General features: G+C 38.8%; 1 protein-coding gene across 1 annotated transcript in view; it reads right to left on the reverse strand.

The window, feature by feature from the left end:
* Positions 1-26,329, reverse strand: part of LOC106129518 (laminin subunit gamma-1) — a 57,215-nt gene that overhangs the window by 16,693 nt on the left and 14,193 nt on the right. Inside the window, exons 4-22 of the mRNA XM_060953537.1 lie at positions 25,569-25,686; positions 20,753-20,936; positions 19,354-19,559; positions 17,556-17,659; positions 11,460-11,645; positions 10,723-10,948; positions 10,276-10,490; positions 9,825-10,039; positions 9,354-9,717; positions 8,895-9,080; positions 7,979-8,176; positions 6,604-6,773; positions 6,146-6,270; positions 5,012-5,167; positions 4,304-4,424; positions 3,783-3,967; positions 2,611-2,728; positions 1,398-1,639; positions 392-596 (exon numbers count right to left, since the gene is read on the reverse strand). Coding sequence (XP_060809520.1) covers positions 392-596; positions 1,398-1,639; positions 2,611-2,728; positions 3,783-3,967; positions 4,304-4,424; positions 5,012-5,167; positions 6,146-6,270; positions 6,604-6,773; positions 7,979-8,176; positions 8,895-9,080; positions 9,354-9,717; positions 9,825-10,039; positions 10,276-10,490; positions 10,723-10,948; positions 11,460-11,645; positions 17,556-17,659; positions 19,354-19,559; positions 20,753-20,936; positions 25,569-25,686 — 3,524 coding nt within the window. The remainder of the gene's footprint in view (positions 1-391; positions 597-1,397; positions 1,640-2,610; positions 2,729-3,782; positions 3,968-4,303; positions 4,425-5,011; positions 5,168-6,145; positions 6,271-6,603; positions 6,774-7,978; positions 8,177-8,894; positions 9,081-9,353; positions 9,718-9,824; positions 10,040-10,275; positions 10,491-10,722; positions 10,949-11,459; positions 11,646-17,555; positions 17,660-19,353; positions 19,560-20,752; positions 20,937-25,568; positions 25,687-26,329) is intronic.

Consider the following 26,329-nt stretch of genomic DNA (forward strand, 5'->3'; position numbering starts at 1 on the left):
CCATTCAGTCTTTTCAAGACTGTTGGCTCTGTCTACCCTGCAAGGGATATAGACGTGACCATATGTATGTATGTTTTATTTTCTATTCTGGAGTGCACTAAAATATGTGAGTGAAAAAGTGGTCTTAAAAGAAAAGACTATTAATAATGGTTTACAATGTAACGTTTACAAAACAAGCTTTCTAAAGAATAAAGGATTTTTCGCAAATCGCAAAAAAACTCTAGTTTTTAATAATACCGGGATAAAAGTACCCTATGTCCTTCCTCAGACTCAAAATTACATATACACAAAATTTAAAAAAAACCCGTTCAGTAGATAACGCTTGAAGAGAAGACAAACAAACAAACAAGCTCACTTTCACCTTTGTAATTAGTATGGATGGATTACTTACTGTTTTATTCATAGCAGCAGCCTCCTGTTTCAACTTCTCAATGTTGATATCTGGCAGCATAGTGGTGTTGACCTCAGCGTATAGTCCCAGGGCCTCATCATACACATCTTTAGCCCTGGCCAAAGCCTGGTCGGCCAGTTCCACCATGCTGTTAAGTTTTCCTGACGCCGCGTTCAGCTCAGTTGTGAGAATTTGGATTTCATTGCTGCGAAATGGACGAGTGTGTTCAAAACGTAGGAATTTTAAATTATTAGTACCCGGTTGACGGAGCTTTGCTCGGTCTACCAGAGATGGCGCTGATATAGTTTCTTAAAACGCGGTTTTTAAAATGTTTATATATCTTGGGAACCGAGCTTTTCTCGAACCTAGGACCTTGATTAATCGATTCCTTGAGCCGAAGAGCCCCTAATCTGTAACTTTCATGAAAATCGTTGGAGCCGTTTCCGAGATCCTGATTATATATATACAAGAATTGCTCGTTTAAATATATTAGATGATTATTAAAATCAATGAGTTGGGTTGAAATCAGACTTGGAAGAACCTTGACAAAGAAACCTAGAAAGACTGAACAGTATGTAATAAATTATTTCAATACAATAGTACCTATATATATACAATAGTATTGAAATAATTTGATACACCAAAAAAGATAAGCAAAGTCTTAAGCTTTTGACTCGTCCAAAGTAAATTGTCAGTATGTCAATCAATTAAGTTATGAATGTGGATGAAGCAAAGGAAGTATGCAGAGATCATGGCAAGTGGAAAGAGGTAGTGTCTGCCTACCCCTCCGGGAAAGAGGCGTGATTTTATGTATGTATGTATGTATGTCAATTAATATACATACACTGAAGTCGTTCCGGGTAATTATGTGACTTTCCCTCGTCTAAAGCGGAGCCAGACTCTTTTTCAGGTAAGACGCCGAGAGAAACCTCATAAAGATAATCATGATTTGGAAACCTTGGACCTAAAGATAGAGTTATCAAAGCCAAATAACCAAAAATCTCACCTGATATTAGCCTGCTTGTTGATACCATCTTTGGCAATCTTGTTAGCTGACAGCGAAGTATTGAAAGCCTTCTCGGCAATTTCCCTGATGTTCTTAGCTTCTGCTTCAAGCTTCTCTGCCAGGAGTCGGGACTCCTTGGCCAGTTTGGACATTTCTCCAGACTGTTTCCCGAATTGGTCAGAGCGGTCCCGAGCCTTGTTGAAGGCGGCTGCTCCTTCCCCATCCAGGTATTCCAGGGCACTCTGACAAAGTTGCAAATGTTATAGATACCTATTTTCTTCTACTAGATAAGAGAGGAGTTAGAATAGAATAGATTTATTTTCAAAATTGGATACAAGGTATTACTTATTGACGTCACATCACTCAATTCTAATTATAACTACTACCACTTTAAAAGCGCATGTGTAGGAGAAGCGGAGGAACAAACTACACTGCAGCTTCCTCCTGGCGTTAATTTCGGTAACATCCTAACCTATCTGCAAATGAGTTAGGTATGCGTCTGCGGACCATGATCCTGGATTGGTCAGGATTTACATAAAGGGGTAGGTGATGGTAGCATGTGGTCTTAGTGGGTTCAAGCTCCATATAACCCGTCCGGTTTCCCGTGGCTGTAAGGGTAGACAAAGGTCTTTCCACACGTTGAAAAAAAAAGGTTTTAAAATGAAACGACTCCTGCCTGACTTATGCTGGTGAAGCCAACCCATATTGGATCATGTTACGAGATGAATTCTCTAAGTCGAATAATTTCAACTTAGGCTTATTTAGTTAAGTAGTCACTGATGATAAATAAGGCCAATCACATCACAGGAAGAACGGGAAGAAGCTGAGAGCTGAAGAAGTTAATAAGAGTTCACCGGAAAAAGTCTTCGATAACAAATTGGTGCTGCTGATATCTGCTGGATATTAAAGGATAATGATATATGTAATTTTAGTCACCGTGTGTGTGCCGTGTGGTTCCCGGCACCAATACAAAAAAGAATAAGACCACTCTATATCTTCCCATGTCGTAAAAGGCGACTAAGGGATAGGCTTACAAACTTGGGATTCTTTTTTAGGCGATGGGCTGGCAACCTGTCACTATTTGAAACTCAATTCTATCATTAAGCCAAATAGCTGAACGTGGCCATTCAGTCCTTTCAAGACTGTTGGCTCTGTCTACCCCGCAAGGGATATAGACGTGAACATATGTATGTATGTATGTAATTTTACTCACATTGATCTCCTTCCCAGCTGCTTCTATGGTGTCTTCAGCTTTGGACAAGCTCGCCCTGCTCTCTTCTACGGCTTCCTTGCCGTCGTAACTCTCGTCTTCGATTTTACGTAACATGTTCCTGAAATACATCTCATTTTAAAAATTGTAGACACTTTTATTATTTAGATTTTTTCTACGCGAACAAATTAATGAATGAGCAAGTGAATAAGCAACTAATTAAGCAAGCAGAAATAAAAAAGTGAGCAAGTCGATAAGCAAACAAGTGAACAAGGAAACAAGCGAGCAAGTGGGCAAGCGAACAAGCCACCAAGCGGACAAGCAAACAAGTGAGCAAGTAAATAAGCGAACAAGCTTACAAGTAAACAAATGTACAAGCGAGTAAGTGAGCAAGCGAACCAGCGAATAAGTCAACAAACGAACAAGCTAGCAAGCGAGTAAGTGAGCAAGCAAAAAAGTGGACAAGCAATCAAGCAAGTGAACAAGCACACGAGCTAACAAGCGTGCAAGTGGGTACGCGAACAAGTAAACAACCAATAAGCAAGGATGCGGGTAATTGAACGGAACGGAACGATGTGTTTGTGCCAAACGAGTTACTGCTCTTTGTGAAAATTAAATAAGTTCCAAAAAAGTTTTACGAGTAAAACCACCAGACATCACTTTTCAAACACAGCTCAAACTGGCCATATCTCTGAGATCTGGCAAGGTATCTAATAGGTTTAATTTTCTCTAATTTATTCCGCTGTTATATGTTTATTCTATTTATGTTCTATGTATAAGTACTACCTACCCCTCCGGGAAAGAGGCGTGATTTTATGTATGTATGTATGTATGTATAAGTACTCTTTGTGGGGAGAGGCTGGTGTACTGAGATACAAGCCCTGCTTAGTTCAGACTCCAGTCTCTCACAAACTTACTGTGTATACTTATAGTTAACTTTTGTATACCTATTTTGATTTAAGTTTGTGTAGAGAAAATAAAGAAATTTGAAATTAGAAATTAGAAATTAGAAATTTGAAATTAGAAATTAGAAATTTGAAATTTGAAATTTGAAATTTGAAATTTGAAATTTGAAATTTGAAATTTGAAATTTGAAATTTGAAATTTGAAATTTGAAATTTGAAATTCAAATTAATTTGAAATATGAAATTTGAAATTGAAATCTAATGACTCACTTGATATCAGCGAGCCTATTGGACAATTCGGTCAGTGTGTCAGTGAGAGTCTCGCCGGACCCGTCGCCCGCCTCCGACTGCGCGTCTCGTGACAGCGCGTCTATTTCAGCGCGAACTCTTGCGAGCTCTTTGTCGAAATCGGCGTTTTCCACGACCGTTGGCGCTTTGGAGATTTTCGATAATATCTGTGGAGATAACAAGGGAATTAATGTTCCAAATGCACTAACTTCTTAACTGGATACATTGCATTCTAATCATCACTACATAGTATAAAACAAAGTCTATTTTAGTCTGTTTGTCTGATTTTGATGCGGTTTTTTGTAACAGGTAGAGTGATTCAAGAGGAAGGTTTTTATGTATAATAACATTTATAATTTTGCACCCGTGCGAAGCCGGGGCGGGTCGCTAGTGTCTTATAATGAAAAAACGTAGTACTTAGCATCTTACTACTGACTATAGCCAAATACATAGAGAAAGGATAAAACATAACCCCGCCAAGATGATGATAATACAATGCTTACATCGTCTAACTCCTTGAGTTCCTTCCTGTGTTGGTTGACTGCGTCCAGGACGAGATTGTAGCATGGAGGACAGTCTTCGCAGCCAAAGCCGTCGCCTCTACGACGCTTGTTTTCCATGCACCTGTTGAGAAAATGCTGTTGTTAAAATGGTACCAATGAACATCTCTGCAGACCAAAAACATTGGAAAAGCCGCTTACTTTAAGAAGGGTAGGTCTACAATTAAGTGATTTAGCTGACTCGCTGAAATCATACGTCTTGAAGGCTGAAGAGAAACTACAATTTCCCACAAATCTCTCGGTTGTCTTCGCTTGTCTTCCGCCCAATATAGACAAAAAACAATGGGAGATTTACCTATTTACTTCAAGACGAGTTTTTAAGTTACTTTATAAATTATAGAGGCCGCCCGCGACTTCGTCCGCATGGAAACCCTATCAATCCCGCGGGAACTCTGGGATAAAAAGTAGCCTATGTGTTATTCTGGGTCTTCAGCTACCTACATACCAAATTTCATGGTAATCGGTTCAGTAGTTTTTGCGTGAAAGAGTAACAAAGATCCATACATCCATACAAACTTTCGCTTTTATAATAGTAGTAGGACTAACAACATATGAATTATGTCCGAAATAAACATTTATTTATTGGCGCAGTTGATGAAGTCACAATTCTTGCTGCCTGGTGGAAATCAAAGAACAGTCAAACAAACTCACCTGTCACACCGGCGGCCCTCCACGTTCTCCTGGCAGGAGCACTGTCCGGACATGTCGCATTGGTACGTGTTGGAGCCCCAGTCGTCGCAGTCACAGTCCTGGCAGCCTTCTGGGGAGAACCCGTAGTGGTACTGCTTACAGCTGTCACAGTGGATCCTGATGGGGAGAAATACATACATACATACATATAATCACGTCTATATCCCTTGCGGGGTAGACAGAGCCAACAGCCCTGAGCGGACTGATAGGCCACGTTCAGCTTTAAGATAGAATTGAGATTCGAATAGTGACAAGTTGCTAGCCTATCGCCTAAAAAATAATCTCAAGTTTGTAAGCCTATCCCTTAGTCGCCTTTTACGACATCCATGGGAAAGAGATGGAGTGGTCCTATTCTTTTTTGTATTGGTGCCGGGTACCACACATGGGAAGAAAATCTCAGTCAATTCATCATTATCATCATATCAGCCTTAGGAGGTCCACTGCTGAACATTGGGTAAGCCCAATGATTTTCATCTTGCTCTGTTGGAAGAAACCTGCATTCAACGCGGACTTAGTCACCAAGTCTTGAAGGCCGTTCTTTTTAGCCCAAACCAAAAAGTTTAGAGTTAAGACCACCTATCGGAAAGCGCAGCGTAGGACAGCCTTCCGCAAGATGAACCGACTATAAATTATAATCGATGGTAGGTAAACAAAGTATTGGTTTAACGTGACGTTGTACCATTTTTACCCAAGTTGAGAAATGTCATGTTCCTCCCTGTCTTTTGTGATATTTCTTGTGGATGAAAAAGTTCCAAATTCGATTCCTGGTTAGGTCAAAATTAAATGTACTTTTCTTCTATCCTAACTCCGAGTACCTACTAGCATCCTGACTGTAGGAGCCTAATGTCTTCCTTAGATCAAGATCCAGGAGAAAATAAGTCAGATCAGATCTCCATAAATAAGCCCAACTCTTGATGGTCATGAATGTGCTCAAGAATGATCATGGTTGCTGTTTCTGAAAATGTTTTATTCCTTTCACCGCTCACAACATCCAAGAAAAACAGATGAAGTGGTCGCATTTTAGTACCAGGACCCACACGACACAAGAAAGAACACTAATAACTGTAAGAGCTCCTGAAATAAACAAACACTTACCCATCAATACCAGGCTTGCAATAACATTGGCCGGTGAGAGGATGACAGCTGGAATTGAAGGAACCTTCCAGGTTACAGTCGCAGGCCTTACAGCCTTCTCCAGAGAAGATGTTGTAGTATCCATCCTGTGAACGAAGATAAAGATTCCTTCAAAACTATTGCTATTAAAATAAATCATAAATTACATTTGTTTTATAGACTGAACAAATTCGTGAAGATTTATGAAGGTCTTTTGAACACTGCTACACTAATTTCTCCCTCTCCTGTCATTTGTTAATCCCTATAGCTGTTATCATGAGTATTTTTAACTGTTGACTTTAAACCTAGGGTCACATACTCTTAATTATCCAATATCTATTCCGGTCATCGTCTATTCCAACATTGTCGAGAATCGAACCTGGAACTCTATGACATAGAGTGAGACACTTTATAAGAGGGTAGGAAAATGGAGCACCTACCTCACACTTGTCACAGTTCCTCCCGATGACATGAGGCCGACAGGAGCAGTATCCCGTGAGGCCGTCACATTGGGGAGGTCCTTCAGGACTCTCGACAGTTCCGGCCTCGAGGCACTGGCAAGGCTTGCAGTCACCCTTCTTCTTAGGGTCCAACGCGTCTCCGAAGAAACCTAGGAGCGTTACGAAAAATATAAGAAAGTTCCTTCTTTTTTCGCATGGTACATTTCCACTTCGATACTAATTCGATAGTAATTTATTTGATCAACCAATGTTGTTAAACCATACGTTCTGACAATTATTAAGTGATATGAAGTATCCTATAATAATGAATAAGAATTTTGAATTTGAATTTGAATTTTGAATACGTGGTCGCCTGCCTTGTTTTTATTTGCTTGGGAGGCAAATGGTGGACAGTTAGGACAAGAGTCTGTCATAGACCGCAGTTACTTAAATAAAAACATATGACAAAAACTTTGCCCTTTTATCAAAAATTTACAATTTTGTTCATCACTCGCAGATTCTAAAAGTACAAATTGAATCGTAAACATCGTAAATTCTTGGATCCAACTCAAGCGTCATTTCAAGACGTCAGTCTTAATACACTACAAAGTAAATGCTAACTGGCACAAGCTTCCAAGAATTACAACACAAACTCATCCGGCACAACACATTGCCTGACGGAAGAACCAAGTCTAAGATCTGAACGCGCTGGAAAACAAACTTAAACTTACCGCTCAAGCACTTGTCACAGTGGTCACCGGCCGTGTTGTAGATGCACTTGAGACACTCGCCAGTGGTACGGTTGCAATTGCCAACTGCATTAGTGCTAACTGGCACAAGCTTCCAAGAATTACAGCACAAACTCATCAGGCCCAACACCTAGCCTGACGGAAGATCCAAGTCCAAGATCTGAACGCGCTGGACAACAAACTAAAACTCACCGCTCAAGCACTTGTCACAGTGGTCACCAGCCGTGTTGTAGATGCACTTGAGGCACTCGCCAGTGGTACGGTTGCAATTGCCAACTGCATTAGTGCTAACTGGCACAAGCTTCCAAGAATTACAGCACAAACTCATCAGGCCCAACACCTAGCCTGACGGAAGAACCAAGTCCAAGTTGCGGTCCAAGACCTGAACACAAACTGGACAACAAACTAAAACTCACCGCTCAAGCACTTGTCACAGTGGTCACCAGCCGTGTTGTAGATGCACTTGAGGCACTCGCCAGTGGTCCGGTTGCAATTGCCAACTGCATTAGTGCTAACTGGCACAAGCTTCCAAGAATTACAGCACAAACTCATCCGGCACAACACATTGCCTGACGGAAGAACCAAGTCCAAGATCTGAACGCGCTGGAAAACAAACTAAAACTTACCGCTCAAGCACTTGTCACAATGGTCACCGGCCGTGTTATAGATGCACTTGAGACACTCGCCAGTGGTACGGTTGCAATTGCCAACTGCATTTGGATCCACATTGCCGTTGCACTGGCATTCCGTGCATTTTGTCGGCGGGCCGAATTGGCCGGTCGGGTCGCCGAAGTGGCCATCGGCGCAGACCTCACATCGTGGACCTGTGTGCATGAATTACAGAATTTGGGTACGAACAATTATATATCTGTCTTTCTCTTTCTTTCCTTCTTTCTTATTATTATGATGGTACAGACGATCATGATGAACTTCGATTTATTAACAGAATTAATCTCCGTCATGGTTCACTCGATGTTTGTTTTGGTTGTGTCCACGCTTGGTAAAATAGCACCGAATTTTAGGAGTCAATAAGTCAGGATTTATATGTCAGTCACCTACGTGAATCAACTCTTACATAAGCATCCTGACCCCATAATCAAAAGTGCAGTCATGTTCTGAAAAACGGAATTACTTATTCCTGTTTAGTCTCTTATAGAATTTTATTCTCTCACTCCAAGAGAACGAATTGATACATACATACATACATATGGTCACGTCTATATCCTTTGCGGGATAGACAGAGCCAATAGTCTTGAAAAGACTGAATGGCCACGTTCAGCTATTTGGCTTAATGATAGGATTGAGATTCAAATAGTGACAGGTTGCTAGCCCATCGCCTAAAAAAAAGAATCCCAAGTTTGTAAGCCTCAGTCACCTTTTACGACATCCATGGGAAAGAGATGGAGTGGTCCTGTTCTTGTATTGGTGCCGGGAACCACACGACACACCACCAGAACGAATTGATCTTGATCTAAAATGCCGGTTCTCGATACACTAACCCAGCAATGATCTAGCGAATGTAATTCGTAACTAAAATCTTACCAGCGTATCCAACAGGACAGTCGGTGCAGACAATGCTGTTGTCCATCAGTTGGATACAGCCGCTGTCTTCAGGGCATGGGCATGGCTTGCAGTCGTCAGGAGTGCCCGCGATTGCGTTCCCGTAGAAACCCTTGGCGCACAGCTCGCAGTTGCTGCCGGTTGTGTTGTGTTTGCAGATGCAGAAGCCTGGGTATAAATAGAGCAGTCATGACTTTGTACTGAGGTACAAATCAAGTCATCAACGCTTATGGGGCAGACTGAGCTAACAGTCTCGAAAATACTCAATGGAAAATTTTGCTGAAAGTCTCGATGATGGAATTGAGAATCAGATAGTGACAGCTTGCTAGCCCATCGCCTAAAAGTAACACAACAAACCAATTCAACAAATTAATGACCATTGACTTCAAAAGCATACGTACTCAAAATACACATCCAGAATATTCTAATTAAATAACTTACCAGTAGCAGTGTCACAGATATGAGCGTGCCCGTTGCAGTCGCAAGGTATGCACGTAGAATACGGTCCACCATTAGCCGGTTCGTGCTTGTAGCCAGGGGCACATTCCTCGCAGTAGTCACCCACATAGGCACTTGGGCACGTACACTTCTCAACCCAATTAGCAGGAGCTGATCCCCTCTCCCTCCCAACCTTCGCAGTCTCCAATTTGAAGTTCATCAAATAACCAGTCCCGCCTTTATTGTATGTCCCCCTCACTTTGATAGCCGTGAGGTTCTGAAGGATCGACATGAATTCAAAGTTGGATAGCGTTGGTGTCCAACCGTATTTCGGATCTTCATGAAGACGGAAGGTGTATTCTTGAGCCTAGAACAAAATTATTATCCTTATAGGATGCTCAAAGAAAATTTGGTCAAAAACGGTCGCGTTGCATCAATCGCTGAGCAAAAAACATTGATCTGAACAGGTCTTACCTGATCTGAAGGTTCAGGGTTGCTTTGGCCGTAGATGTTCATGGAGACAGATGTGCGAGCTCCTTCGAGGATGATGTCTTGAGAGGATGGATAGCCCCTTGCTTCGCCGAGTCGCAGAGTGAACTTGAGGTCGTGGTTGTACGAAGGTCGCTGGTCTCCGAGGAAATTGTTTGATGCCACGAAGTAAACCACTTCCTGTCCACGAGCTTGGACCGCTGGCAATTTGAAAGAAATTCATCAGCAATGCTTCGTTATAAAGAAAGCTGTTTCCAGATCTTCAATATATGGGGAATATACGCAGCGCCTGTAATCTCCCAGGATGTTTGATGAAGTCATGAGCATAGAAAAAGCAATAGAGATTTTAAGGCTCCTGCAAATGGAATCAATACTCTCTATTCTCATGAGATACAAGCCTAAACGTATATAAGTATGCGTTTATGTAATTCCTTACCTATATTCTGTGTATTAGCGTTAAACCTCAGCTCAGCCGGGTTTGAACGCTCGTCCTCTGCAGTCCACTTCTCAGCATCCCTGATGTAATGGGCGCTGATCTCGTGGGCCTGGTACTTCGGTGCTGAGCTGCACTGCGAGGAGTGTCCGAAGCAGAAGCAGGGCGTGCAGCCAAACTCATTGTTCAGGTCCAAGTTGAAGAAGCCAGGTTTGCACCTAAAATAGTTTTATACTTTTAGAGCCCAGCTATTATCGCTTTCGAAGAGTCTAAGATGACAAGACCATGGTAATGCTTTGAAGAAGTTGATTTTTGTTCTTCTTTTTGCCAGATATCAGGTTCGCTTCGTGTAATTACCTAACTTTTCCACTTCTGGATCTTGATCAAAGTCCGAAGATGAGGAGCCTCCTGGGAGAAAGATGATGATTAGAGAAAAGAAGGAATACTCACTCTCTACACCGCCTGCCTTCCACATTCTGCTTGCAAACGCAGACGCCGGTGACCGGGTGGCATTGGGGCGAGTTGTTGAAGGACCCAGGTTCATAGCAATCGCAAGGCTTGCATCCCTGGGCGGTGAAGTCGTAGTGGTTCGCTGCGCATACGTCGCATTTGTCGCCGGTCACTCCTGGCTTGCAGGGGCAACGACCTTCAGCGTTACATTGGAGACTGCGGGAACCTATGGAAGGAGTGCAAATATAGTCATATAATACATACATACATACATAAAATCACGCCTCTTTCCCGGAGGGGTAGGCAGAGACTCCTTCCACTTGCCACGATCTCTGCATATTTCCTTTGCTTCATCCACATTCATAACTCTCTTCATGCAAGCTCGGCCGTTTCGGGTACTTTTTAGTCATATAATATACACATATATATAGTTATATAATATATATAACTCATTGACAGGGAGCTATGTTCATAAGTAAATTATATTTCTCGGTAATGACTTTAAATTTCTGGTGGACACTTCTATATTGAAGCTGAGAGTATTTATAAAACGACACATTTTATTGACTAAGTTTCGAAAAATTTTAATGATTTTTTTACATTCAAATTCATTTTTTCCTTTCAAATATAATTTACTTTTAGTACTATTTACGTATTGTATTAGTAAGATAAAACAATCTAACTTAATTCTTAAACAACTGACTATAATAAAAAAAAAATAACATTCATATTCTTACCAACAGTATCGCAGTTACAAGGCAGACATATGTCCCTTTCGCCTTGATAGTAATTCTCCCTGCATCTCTCACAGTTGGGACCATCCCTGTTCTCAGCGCAGTCCATACAGTGGCCACCATGACCAGACTGCTCATACAACTCCTGGTCGAAATAGCATTTGTCCGAGTAACCGTTGCAGTTGCAAGCTGTTGACAAACGGTGATTTGTAGGCGACTGTACCGAGGTTGCTCGGTAGAAGAACTCGCGGAGCATTACAAAAATAGAATAGATTCTTTTTCGAAATTTGAATACATACAAGGTGTCAGTTATTGGCGTCACATCATTTAGATCTAATTGTATCTACCACCGCTTCCAAAGCGCATGTGCAGAAGAAGCGGCGGAACAAACTGCACCGCAGCATTTTCAACGGACGTCAAATTTACAAATATGTAGGTATAGATCTCTTAAGGCTAAATAGTGGACTAAAAACTAATGATTTTAATACGAGTATTATGTCAAATAGATAAGGATAACATAAGATATGTACAATTGTAGGTACATGCCGTACAAATTATGTCAACACCATGTCAAAAATTCACATGCATTTAAGAGGCCATTATGTCAAGCTCGGGCCACACATGTTTGTCATCTTCTGTCCTGTAATAGGTTTTCCTGCAAAGCTCATCTTTATTGTAGATCTAATAATAAGAATTTTCTATCAGGCAAATTACATCGCGGTGATTTATGTTCCCGCGGGAATTGAAAATTCTCTTTCAGTGCCCCTCTATATATATATTATATGCAACTTATCTACAGACAGTTATACTGTAAATGTCAGTCTGATATTTACAGCGAACAACACCCATAACAAGAAATAAAGTATGAATATAAAATCCATACGAATGTCACTTCTAAATGCTGTTTGTTCAAATGTCAGTATCTACAATAAACAATCCAATTATAAGAAAAAAAAATGCATGTTTGTCTATTCATCATTGACGGCCTCTATGGCGCAGCGGTAGTACGCTTGTCTGTGACATCGGAGGTCCCGGTTTCGAATCTCGGTCAGGGCATCATGAGAAAATAACTTTTTCTTATTGGCCTGGGTCTTGGATGGTTATCTATATAAGTATTTATTATAAAATATAGTATCGTTGGGTTAGTATCTCGTAACACAAGTATCGAGCTTACCTCGAGGCTAACTCAATCTGTGTAATTTGTCCCGTAAGTATATGTTTATTTATTTATTTATCATATTTCCAAGCTTGACTTAGTTTAGTTTTGAGTTGTAAGATCTCTGCCTATCCTTAATGAGAGAGGGGTGATTAAATTTATGTTTACGAGTGTAGAAATTGATGTGGCGACTAGTAGAATAAAGATATAATTATTGTTATACTTTCAGGAATAACACACGCCACTTTAATGTCTGAAAATAAGATTATAAAAAAATTAGTTTTTTTGAATAAATTATATTATATTATATGGACATTTAGATAGGTAGATAATGCTTCTGGTATTATTAAGACCGCCAATTGTGCTATACATTTGTATTTTGTTCAATAAAATTAAAATAAATAAAAAATAACAATATTAATATGTTATTAATATTAAACCATCCGACAAACAATAAAAGATTAAACATAAAAAAATATATTCATACAACCAATTCCAGGACAGATAAAAAAAATATTGGGCGTAATCAGGAAACAAGCAATTTTGATGGAGATTGCTATTTATGTGAATCTGGAGGCGAAAAATCAATCCAGTTAATTTCCATCGCTACTCTCCATTTATTACATAGGACATATTATTATAATCACGTCTATATCTCTTACGGGGTAGACAGAGCGTACCAGTCTCGCAAAGACTAAAAGGCCACGTTCAGCTGTATGGCTTTTTGATGGAATTTTACACAGCAATAGCGACAGCTTGCTAGCCCATCGCCTACAAAAAGAATTCCAAGTTTCCGAAATTTTTATATAGTTTTTATGTTGTTCCAAGGGATAGGCTTATTAATTCTTCTTTTAGGTGTTGGGCTAAAATTAAATAAATATATATAAATAAATAGAAACAAAAAAAATAAAACGGACTATTGTTGAATTTCAATTCCACTATTTGAATCTCAATTCTATTTTTAAGCCAATTCTATTTTCAAATCAGAGCAAAAGTTTAAGTTAGTTTACAGTGCATATAATCCTATTATTAGGAAGCAACTAAATAACAAACGACTAAATAACTAACTTATTGTTATCGACATCTTTCAACTTAAGAAATGTTTAGTATACCCTAGATATTACCCTTAATTAAATACGGGGCTGCTGTCTAATTTTAAGAACCTTTATCTTTTTTGTTCTCATGTAAGTGGATTTATTGTAATCTTTTATGAGAATAAATTCTTTAAAACTAATAGTTAACCAACTAAACGACCAAGACTAAATCTAGAAAATCATTCCACGACACGTAATATCGTTTACTTAATGTAAATACCCAAGAGAGTAAGGGAAAAGGCATTTAATTACTCAATATTTAACTGGAGTTCCCTGAAAGCCTGACCTACATAGGTATGTAAGTAATCAGGCGCATCGTAGAAGCTGCATTTCAATTTAATTAAAATCTCACGATACGATTGTTTTGCGCTGATTGTGAAACTCAATCAAGAGAAACGCTTCTAAACTTGAGATTATTTTTAAATATATATAAATATATATTTATAAAACATAACATATGATCACGTCTATGCAAGGGTATATACCCTTGCGGGGTAGATAGAGCCAACAGTCAAAAGACAGAAAGGCCACGTTCAGCCGTTTCGCTTAATGATAGAATTAAGATTCAAATAGTAGTCCAAGATCCCAGAGCCGTAAGACACAACTTATTTTCTAAAGAATGGATCTTTCGATTCTCAGTAGTCTTTCATGTACTTTTAATACCTGCATGTTTGTGAGACTTGCCCGGTGACACCTGCGCAGGTACCAGGCGAGAAAGGTAACTAAAAATCACAGTTACTTAACTTAAATTTTTATGACTGATTTTTATATATATTTTATAGAATATTACTCTGAAGTCATATCAGAGAAGTCAGACGCTTTTCATGCGCCAAAACTTTTGTCAGACGCTTTAAAGCTCTATCAAAAAAAAATTAACTTAATTTATTTTTAAATGTCTGACTTTTATATATGTTATTCAGATAACTATTACAAAGTTGTATTAAATCAGTCAGACAGTTTGTAATGACCAAACACCCCTTAAACACAAGAATTACTCAGCCTCAAGTAGGAGCGCGATAGCACAATGCGCATGCGCGTCAGAGTAAAATATCTAATATTTGAAAAGTACTTACTGTTTTCAATTTCATATTTTTGCATATCTATTCAAATACGATGAAATTTATTATTAAAATAATAATTTATCATTTTTAAAATAATATAATATAATGCATACTAGCTGTTGCCCGCGACGTCGTCCGCGTAAAGTTCGAGTTGAATCTTAATCATACAGATCTGATACAGAATATTATTACCGTATGATTATATGTTGTATTTTGATTTTCAGTTTTTTTAATAAATACTCAAACAACACAAAAAAAAAACATTTTTAATAAAATAAAAATTAATATATATCTTGTTATTGTTGGGACTCGAACTCGGACCGCCAACTTCACAGTCTCACGCGTTAACCACTGGACCATCGAAGCCGTTGGGGTGGTATCGAAATTAAAGTAGACTACATACATATGGTCACGTCTATATCTCTTATATGTTATAGGTTTACTATTACTATACTATTTTTTAATTGTTTATGATTTTATTTTTACGGAAAATTCTGCCAGCAACGACAATCTAACTGATGATGAGGACGATGACTTGAGTGGACAGTATAGAGATTTAATAAATGATGAAAATACAAATGATTATTTTGATGATGAAGATGATAAAGAGACAATAAAATAATTATTCAATTGATTAATCATAATTAATTATTTTTTTATTGAAATTATTATAATAGTTATATTTTTTTAAATAAAATAAAAATCATTCTTTTTGAAAGGCTATTGCTACAAAAAAATTCATTTTCCCCTATTTATATGCAATATATTATATTATTTTAAAAATGATTAATTATTGTTTTAATTATAAATTTCATCGTATTTGAATAGATATGCAAAAATATGAAATTGAAAACAGTAAGTATTTTTCAAATATTAGATATTTTACTCTGACGCGCATGCGCATTGTGCTATCGCGCTCATACTCGAGGCCGAGTAATTCTTGTATTTAAGGGGCGTTTGGTCATTACAAACTGTCTGACTGATTTAATACAACTTTGTAATAGTTATCTGAATAACATATATAAAAGTCAGACATTTAAAAATAAATTAAGTTATTTTTTTTTTTATAGAGCTTTAAAGCGTCTGACATAAGTTTTGGCGCATGGAAAGCGTCTGACTTCTCTGATATGACTTCAGAGTAATATTCTATAAAATATATATAAAAATCAGTCATAAAAATTTAAGTTAAGTAACTGTGATTTTTAGTTACCTTTCTCGCCTGGTACCTGCGCAGGTGTCACCGGGCAAGTCTCACAAACATGCAGGTATTAAAAGTACATGAAAGACTACTGAGAATCGAAAGATCCATTTTTTAGAAAATAAGTTGTGTCTTACGGCTCTGGGATCTTGCTCTATAGAGAAAGATCGCTAAAATAGGAATCCCAAGTATATAAGTCTATCCCTTAGTCGCCTTTTACGTCATCCACGGGAAAGATATAAAGAGGTCCTATTCTTTTTTCACACATATAACATTATTAGTTTTTAACACTCTGAAATCAAAATCGTGCATCATTTTACAGTACTTAATAAATTATATTTCACACGATTATTCGCTTGGCATTATTCGCATTGCTCAAAAAATTATATATATAAAAAATTAAGTCTTCAATATTGTCGCATTGTCTGGATCATTCTCTCTCCCTCATTTTGTATCAGTGTCGATGTATGATGATATTAGCACGGATATTTTTGTATTTTTCATCGTGGCTTTCACAAAAGCTGATAATTGACTTTAAATTACGAATGCCGAAGACCAGGCAAAGTGGAGATAGATATATGTATGTGGGAGAAGTTTTGTTTTTTGTTTTTATTTAAATCCTTTTTGTTAGCTAACCTCTTAACCTCTTACTTATTTTTACGTTGGTAACATTAAGAGATACATAGAATAGTGAGTCTGTGGTACGATGTAAGACGTTATAAGATGTGTTTTTAAGAAGTCCAATAAAATAAGAAGATTTACGATATATGTAGTTCCGCACTGTTTTACTTTCATTCCCACATATACATATATATCGTAAACACCCTAAAATAATCGAAGAAAAAACAGAAGGTTATCCTAGAATCGTGGATCTCATCACCAATTGTAATAGTGTCTATCAGCGTGATCATATTCCTGAGAGCTGGGTGACGCAGATGATTAGATCTATTTAAGTTCTTAATACTCTCCTAGATTCTGGTTTCAAGAACATGATTTACCAGGATCCTTAGGATAAAAAAGCAATCAGAATAACGCATAATTATATATGTATATATCTTCTTTGTCGTTACCTTATCCCACTTTCTATGTGGGGTCGGCACAGTATGTTAGTTATTTTCAATTACTTCTGGCATTTGCCATCTCACTGGTCATTCAAATATGTATATATAAGTAGTAATAATATATTTAGCGATAGTAGATTTAATTATAAGTTGACGCAATGTGATAACATTCAAGTTATTTTGAAAACTGTATGTGTATGTGATGTCATACAGAAAGTCAATATATTTTTTGCTGGTTTTTTTTTATTCTGCTTATATTTAGATAATTAAATACGATACATTTCATAATAAAAAATCAATTATTTCTCGAAAACCTGAAATTATTTTAAATTAATAGAACCGAATCAATATAAATAAGTGATTTATTTAAATGCGGTTTTTTTTATTCTGCTTATATTTAGATAATTAAATACGATACATTTCATAATAAAAAATCAATTAATTCTCGAAAACCTGAAATTATTTTAAATTAATAGAACCTAATCAAGTGATTCTTTAAATAATAAGTTTAAATGAAATAATTACATACCTTTACATTCGTGAACGTTGGTGGAGGACGCCCGGCCCCACGGCGCGTCGTTGTAAAAATCTAGACATTTTTCACACTCCCTCCCCGCCGTGTTGTGTTCACATCTGTAAGTGATGACATTGTTCAACACTAGCCGTGTGGTTCCCGGCACCAATACAAAAAAGACTAGGACCACTCCATCTCTTTCCCACGGATGTCGTAAAAGGCGACTAAGGGATAGGCTTACAGTCTTCTCAAGACTGTTGACTCTGTCTACCCCGCAAGGGATATAGACGTGTCCATAATTATGTATGTATGTATGTATGTATAGCATTTTTCCCAGACTTCGTCTCCGTAGAGCTGTTCATACATTTCACCTAAGCACTTGACCTATATATTTTATAATAAATAACTTAGATATATTAACATCCAAGACCAATCAGAGAAAGTTCGTTTGTCATCACGCCCTGACCGGGATTCGAACCCGGGACCTCCGGTGTCACAGATAATCGTATTACCGCTGTGCCACAGAGGTACATTAAAGTCTCTTCTAAAATACAGCAATAAATATTAACAAAAATAAATTTAAAACAACGATAAAATAACAGCTAATTATTATTAAGTACGTGGAAATGCCTTAATTGGCTCTCACTAGAAAATCGGATTATATTTAGTAGGTAGGAAGGTGTATTTTTAACGTAAATCGCAAAAGCAAAAATATTATCGAGTTTATTGTTTCTTTGAAATGTTAATAAAAATAATCCGATGAAGTGGAAATTTTGCCCGCTTGTAGGGAATTAGGAATATTTACTGCTACCTTCGGAAAATTATCGTAGAATGAAAGATAACTGCTAGGCTAAATTTTTAGGATTCCGCTTTGAGTTACGCAAAAAAAATTATAGGGTAATTCTTAAACATATTTATGTCAATCAGTAAGTACTATGAAGCAAAAAATATATTATAAATAAAATAAATATTTGTAAGTTAATTAGAAAGAATATCGGATAATAGAAAAAATATAAAAATGTATAATTATTTTAAAAACACAATATGGAGGTATAAAAAGTATTGAAGATAAAAAAAATATTAACTAGTTGTAAAAAAAAAAAAAACTAACATAGTGTAGAAAAGCACTAAGATGGTACCTAACTCCTGAAATCCTAACGGAATTGAAAAACACGTCTAGCCAAGTTGCAAGTAAAAGTATGTTCAACATATTAACAACTAGAGCCCGCCCGCGACTTCGTCCGCGTGGAGTCAATCCCGCGGGAACTCCGGGATAAAAAGTAGCCCATATGTTATTCTGGGTCTTCAGCAACCTACATACCAAATTTCACCGTAATCGGTTCAGTAGTTTTCGCGTGAATTAGTAATAAACATCCATACTGACATTCTGACATACAAACTTTCGCATTTATAATATTGTTTGTTTGTAAACTCTTTATTGCACATAAAAATAAATATAACAAATTACAAAACAATTTAGAAGGATATGAACAATGGCGGACTTATCCCCAATGGGATTTCATCCAGTCAACCAAGTTAATCAATCAATCCTGTTACTTAGTATAGTTAAGTTTGTGATATCAAATAAAATATTCTTTCTTTCTTTCTTTCCAAGTAGGATATACCTGCAAAACTGTTACTTAGTATAGTTAAGTTTGTGATATCAAAATCATTGACGTACTAATAGTTGATCGAAGTATCATATAAAATATTTTTCTTTCTTTCTTTCTTTCTCTCTCTCTCTCTCTCTCTCTCTCTCTCTCTTTCTTTCTTTCTTTCTTTCTTTCTTTCTTTCCAAGTAGGATATAGGTACCTGCAAAACCTCCTCCTGGTACCATCAGGCAACTCCTGGGTATCGCAGACGGACGCGTGACCGTTGCATTTGCACCTTGCGCCTACGAATACGTCCGCTATGGCGTACCAGTATGACTGGAGCACTTGGGCGTCATCGAAGATCTCGTCTCCGAAAGTGTTGAGACGCTCGAGGGATATGCGAAGGTCGGTAGCTGTCACCCATTCCTGGGTGCGATTGGTTGGTTTCAGTTGCAGATATATTACTATACTTGTATTATAAAGTCTTAACATACATGTTAATATTACTATTAGTATTATAAAGTCTTAACATATATATAATCACGTTTATATCCCTTGCGGAGTACACAGAGCCAACAGTCTTGAATTATAAAGTATATACATATATATAATCACGCGTAGATCCCTTGCGGAGTACACAGAGCCAACAGTCTTGAATTATAAAGTATATACATATATATAATCACGTCTATATCCCTTGCGGAGTACACAGAGCCGACAGTTTTGAAGAGACTTATAGGCCGCGTTGAGCTGTTTGGCTTAGGGATAGAATTGAGATTCAAATAGTGACAGATTGTTAGGCTCTCGCCTTAAACAAGCATCCCAAGTTAATAAACCATAAAAATAAATATAAAATCCATAGAAAAGAGATGGAGTGGTCCTGTTGTTTTTTCTATTGGTGCCGGGAACCACACGGCATAAAGTCTATACATATATATAAATCTCAATTCTACCAGTAAGCGAAACAGCTGAACGTGGCCTATCAGTATTTTCAAGACTGTTGGCTCTGTTTACCCCGCAATGGATATAGACGTGATTATAATATGTACGTATGTTATAAAGTCTCTCTATTTACTCAGTCTGTCTGTATAATCTGTGATCGTCAAACTCTCGTGAATAAATGCAGTGGAAATGAGAGCGTTAAGGAGTATGATGGGTTTGAAATTGAGTGACCGGATAAGGAACAGCGTGATAAGGGAATGTTGTGATGTGAATGAAGATGTAGTTACAGGAATAGAAAAGGGTATGTTGAGATGGTTCGGTCATGTGGAGAGGATGAATGAAAGCAGGTTGACTAAGCAGATATACAAGGAGAGTGTGGAGGGAAAGGTCGGAGTGGGAAGACCTAGACGAACGTATCTTGATCAAATTAAGGACGTCCTGGTAAAAGGTCAGGTGAAAAGTACCCGAAACCGCCGAGCTTGTACGAAGAGAGTTATGAAAGTGGATGAAGCGAAGGAAGTATGCAGAGATCGTGGCAAGTGGAAAGAGGTAGTCTCTGCCTACCCCTCCGGGAAAGAGGCGTGATTTTATGTATGTATGTACAAAGTCTCTCTATTTACTCAGTATGTCTGCATAATCTGTAATCGTCAAACTCAATATCATCACAATATACCAACCTGTAACTCTGGACTGCTATCGAAGGTGTAAGCCGAGGGTCGACCTTCCAGTGTGGAGAATAGTACGTTCCCCCCAGTAAGTGGGGATATGTCTGAGTACTCGCTAGTACACAGCGCCCTGGTTTCGTCGTTGATTTCAGCGGATCTCTGCTCGTTGACGCCGTACGTGTCTCGACATGATGCGCTGTTGAATACATACATACATACATATGGTCACGTCTATATCCCTTGCGGGGTAGACAGAGCCAATTGTCTTGAAAAGACTGAATGGCCACGTTCAGCTATTTGGGATTAATGATAGAATTGAGATTCAAATAGTGACAGGTTGCTAGCCCATCGCATATCCCAAGTTTGTAAGCCTATCCCTTAGTCGCCTTTTACGACATCCATGGGAAAGATTTGGAGTGGTCCTATTCTTTTTTGTATTAATGCCGGGAACCACACGGCACATTGCGCTGTTGAATTTAGCTGACAATGTACATAGGAGGTCACAGAAAATACTTGAACCTAAGATGGGCTAGCAACCTGACACTATTTGAATCTCAATTTTAGGATTATGCCTTCAAGCTGGCTCTGTCTACCCCGCAAGGGATATAGAATAGAAAAGAATAGTATAGAATAGATTTATTTTTAAATTTGGATACAATGTATCACTTATTGACGTCACATCACTTAAATCTAATTAAAACTACTACCGCTTCCAACTGGTGCCGGGAACAACTGTGCCGTGTGGTTCCCGGCACCATTACAAAAGAATAGGACCACTCCATCTCTTTCCCACGGATGTCGTAAGAGCCGACTAAGGGATAGACATGGGATTCCTCTTTAATGTAAATCCCTGCCAATCTAAGGTCTGCCGCGCCGATGGATGCATGGCTAGGGGCGAGCCTAGTCTCGAGCGTGCCACTTCCGCCATGGGGTTGGGCGACCCCCAGGTAATGGCTAGCCTTACCCTGGCATGCGGGGCTCTGCTGGGGCGGACAAAATTTTTCCCTAGCGTCTCGTGGGAATCGCATGGATGCAAATTTTTTGAAAGAGCACCTAGATGGCGGCGATGGTGTCCGCACCCCATCACGTCTCGTTCCCGGCGGGAGCGGTATGCGGTCTGCTGAAAGCCGCTTTGCGACGATGAATGTAAGAGGAGGAATGAAGGATAAGATTGAGGAAGTATGCCAGATGATGGATGAAAGACGTTTGGATGTGTTGTGCGTGAATGAAACGAAGCGGAAAGGATGCGACGCGACGCAGCACGGCCCTTACACGGCGTATTGGTCTGGAATTTCCAGTACCAGCCGAGGCTGTCAAGGGGTCGGTCTAATTCTTTCTGCACGAATGGCTGAGTGCGTGAATGAGTATGAGTGTGTCAGCCCTCGTCTTCTATGGATTAGGCTGAAAGTTGGAATCACTCGGATCTTCGTTCTAGGTGTTTATGCACCTTGGGATGTGGGTTCGAGGGGTACAACATCAGCAAAAAGCGAAAACGAGGAGTTCTGGAATAGTGTAAGAGAAGTATTGAAAGTTACCAAGCCAAATGAGAAGATTATTATGTTAGGTGATTTTAATGGATGGGTGGGTGTAAAGCGTGATGGATATGAAAAGGTGCTTGGTGCGTTTGGTGACGAAAAGGTGAATGATAATGGAAGAAGTGTATTAGAAATTTGTCTAGAGTGGGATCTTTTTGTGTCGAACTCAATGTTTCAACATAAAGAGATCCACACCTACACAAGAGTGGAAGGTATTTTAAAAAGTATGATAGACTTTGTGATTGTAGATGAAAGATTGAAGAACAAAGTGCTGGATACCCGTGCATATCGCGGTGCTGGCATTGACTCGGACCATTTACTGGTGATATCCCGGATAAGGGGTATCTTCAATCGCTGGCGGCACAGGGTAAAGGAGCAAACCAGCGCTTTGGAAAGAGTAAAAGTAGAAAATTTGCAAGATATGGATGTAGGTAAGAAGTATATTAATAGACTGAAGGATGAATTTGAAGATTTAGAGGAAATGAGCGATATTGAAGATGGATGGAAGGAATTTAAAGAAAGAATTGTGAAAGTAGCTGTTGAAGTGTGTGGTGTAAGTAGAAGAAGGAAAGGAAAAAATCACAAAAATGCGTGGATGAGTAAAGATGTGCAAGAACTTGTGCGATTAAAGAAGAAAGCATGGCTGGATTTGTTAGCAGCAAAAGCTAACTTAAGAATGCAAGAGGTTATAGATGAAGATGTGAATGAAGCACGTAAGGAATATAAGAAAATGAAAGATTTGGTTAAGAAAGCTGTGATTAGAAAGAAAGAAGAGTATAAAGAGGATTTTGATAAAAGGCTATCAGAAGACTTTCAGTCAAATCTGAAAGTATTCTGGAAATCCGTAAGGTCAGCCCGAGGAAATACTATAACCAGAGAGCTGACTAGGATCAGATGCCAGGATGGTAGCGTTGTGAAAGGAGAAGAATGTGTACTAAAGATATGGAAGGACTATTTTGAAAGTTTATTTGAAAAAAAGGAAGGAAATAAGAAAGATTTCTGCTATAGCGAAGAAAAAGAGAATGAGATGGAAGGCGAAATTGAAATGTTCGAAATTGTGGAAGCACTTAAGAGTATGAAAGCGGGAAAGGCTGCTGGGTGTGATAGAGTGTCGGTCGAGATGCTTAAAGCAGGAAAAGGCGTAGTAGCTAGTCAGTTGTACTGCCTTTTCAATTTGTGTTGGAGAAGCGGCCGAGTACCAAAAGATTGGTGTAAGGCTGTTATCGTGCCACTTTACAAAGGAAAAGGGTCACAGCTGGACTGCAAAAATTATCGTGGTATAAGCCTGCTTAGCGTCGTCGGCAAATTGTATGCTAAGGTATTGATTAATAGAGTCAGGAATGAAACTGATGACAAAATATGGGATGCTCAAGCGGGATTTCGAAAGGGAATGGGATGTACTGATCAGGTCTTTTCCTTGCGGTGCATAGCCGAAAAGTTTTTGGCCAAGAGTCAAAAAGTCTATTGCACATTCGTAGATCTGGAAAAGGCCTATGACAGAGTTGAGAGGAATGAATTGTGGTCAGCACTTTCTATGCATGGGGTGAGCAGTCTCTTAATACGAGCACTGAAATCCTTATATGAGGATTCGAGTGCTTGTGTCAGGATAAACGGAGCGCACACTGAGTGGTTTAAGATTGAGAAAGGCGTTAGGCAAGGATGTGTTGCGTCACCGTGGCTGTTCAACCTATTTATGGATAGCTGTTTGACAGATTTGAAAGAGTCTAAAAGTGGATTAAGGATGAATGAGTTACTCGTCAAATGTCTGCTCTATGCCGACGATCAGGTTATACTGGCGTCATCAGCGGAGGAGTTACAGGAGATGGTAAACTGTATGCATGAAGCTTTAAAAGAAAAAGGAATGAAAGTGAACGTAAGTAAAACTAAAACACTGGTTTTTGAAATGGAGAAAGAAATGACAGCATGTAATATTTTGATTGGAGGAGAAAAAGTGGAGCAAGTGAAAGAGTTTGTATATCTAGGATCAAAGTTTACATCAGATGGCAAGTATGATAGTGATATTGAAAGGAGAGTGAACGCGGGGAACATGGTGAATGGAGCTTTGCATGCCTTTATGAGCAGTCAGAAACTATCCAAAAAGGCTCGACTGGCTGTGCACAGGGGCGTGTTGGTCCCGACATTAATGTATGGGAGTGAAAGTTGGGTATGGCAAAAGAAGCATGAAAGCAGAATAAATGCAGTGGAAATGAGAGCGTTAAGGAGTATGATGGGTGTGAAATTGAGTGACAGGATAAGGAACAGCGTGATAAGGGAATGTTGTGATGTGAAAGAAGATGTAGTTACAGGAATAGAAAAGGGTATGTTAAGATGGTTCGGTCATGTGGAGAGGATGAATGAAAGCAGGTTGACTAAGCAGATATACAAGGAGAGTGTGGAGGGAAAGGTCGGAGTGGGAAGACCTAGACGAACGTATCTTGATCAAATTAAGGACGTCCTGGTAAAGGGTCAGGTCAAAAGTACCCGAAACCGCCGAGCTTGTATGAAGAGAGTTATGAATGTGGACGAAGCGAAAGAAGTATGCAGAGATCGTGGCAAGTGGAAAGAGGTAGTCTCTGCCTACCCCTCCGGGAAAGAGGCGTGATTTTATGTATGTATGTATGTATGTATGTACCGCTTCCAAATCGCATGTGTAGAAGAATTCGTTAGTCTGCCATTATCCATTCTCTCGACATGTCCAAACCATCTCAACATACATACATACATGCCATCACGCCTGTTTCCCATTGGGGTAGGCAGAGACTATGGATTTCCACTTGCGACTAGCCTTACAGAATTCCCCCGCTTCCTCCACACTCATTACTCTTTTCATGCATATTCGACGATTACGGGTACTCCTATCATCTCCCTTTTTCAAGACCTTCGAAATTTGGCCTTTGAAAATTCGACAAGGCCGGAACTGTCCCACTTTTACAGTCAACTCTGCCTTATAAATTCCTTTCGTTAGCCTGTCCTCATCCATTCTCTCGACATGTCCAAACCATCTCAACATACATACATACTCGTACATACATAAAATCACGCCTCTTTCCCGGAGGTGTAGGCAGAGACTACCTCTATCCACTTGCCACGATCTCTGCACACTTCCTTCGCTTCATCCACATTCGTAACTCTCTTCATGCAAGCTCAGCGGTTTCAGGTAGGCACATTTCATTTTAACATGCTCTTTTCAATTTTGGCCACCTCAATTTTGACATACACTTCGACTCCACACATTTATGGAGGGATTCTTCGACTCCAAACATCATTTTTTTTTGGAATGGTTTATGACTTACCTAAAATACTGGAACGGTTCCCAATCTCTGTCTTCGCTGGTTTTTTTGTATATGGCAAAGCTCTGAGGACGCGGAGAGTAGAACACAATTCTCACGTATGTTATATCGTATGCTTTACCTGTGAGGAGATTAAGAAAATGACTGTAGGTCCAGGAATTATAACAGGAAATTATTTCTATTGGGTCTCGATTTTGAAAAAAAACTATGTCCACTTGAATTGCTTAGACGAAACACATATTCGACTAGCCTTCACATATATACACACATAATATGTATGATTATAATTATATTATAATCATGTCTATATCCCTTGCGGGCTAGATCTAATCTTATCATAATACCTGAATTTCTAAAATGTGTTTTACACTGAAATTAAAGTATTCCAATGGACGTCGTAAAAGGCAACTAAGGGAACGGCTAATATAAGTGGTATTCTTCTTGTATACGATGGGCTGGGAATCTGTCATGGGTAGTGATCGTTCAGTCATTCCAAGAATGCTGTCTCTGTTTACACCGCAGGGGTCATAAACGTAGTGTTATTTGTACGTAAAAGTAGATCAAGATCAAGGTGGTAGCCTAAAGCCTAAGGTAGGTGCCTAAAAGATAATGTATAGAGTTCGGAATGAACAGACATTACAATGTAGAATTTAAAAAGAATGTGTTTCGTTTTAGGTATATTTTTTTGTTTCACTGACTAGTTTGGCATAGAGTTCGGAATGAATAGATTCTCCCTCCGTCATTATGCAATGTGGAATAAAAAA

The sequence above is a fragment of the Amyelois transitella genome, chromosome Z, assembly GCF_032362555.1.
Source record: "Amyelois transitella isolate CPQ chromosome Z, ilAmyTran1.1, whole genome shotgun sequence".
NCBI classification, from domain to species: Eukaryota; Metazoa; Arthropoda; class Insecta; order Lepidoptera; family Pyralidae; genus Amyelois; species Amyelois transitella.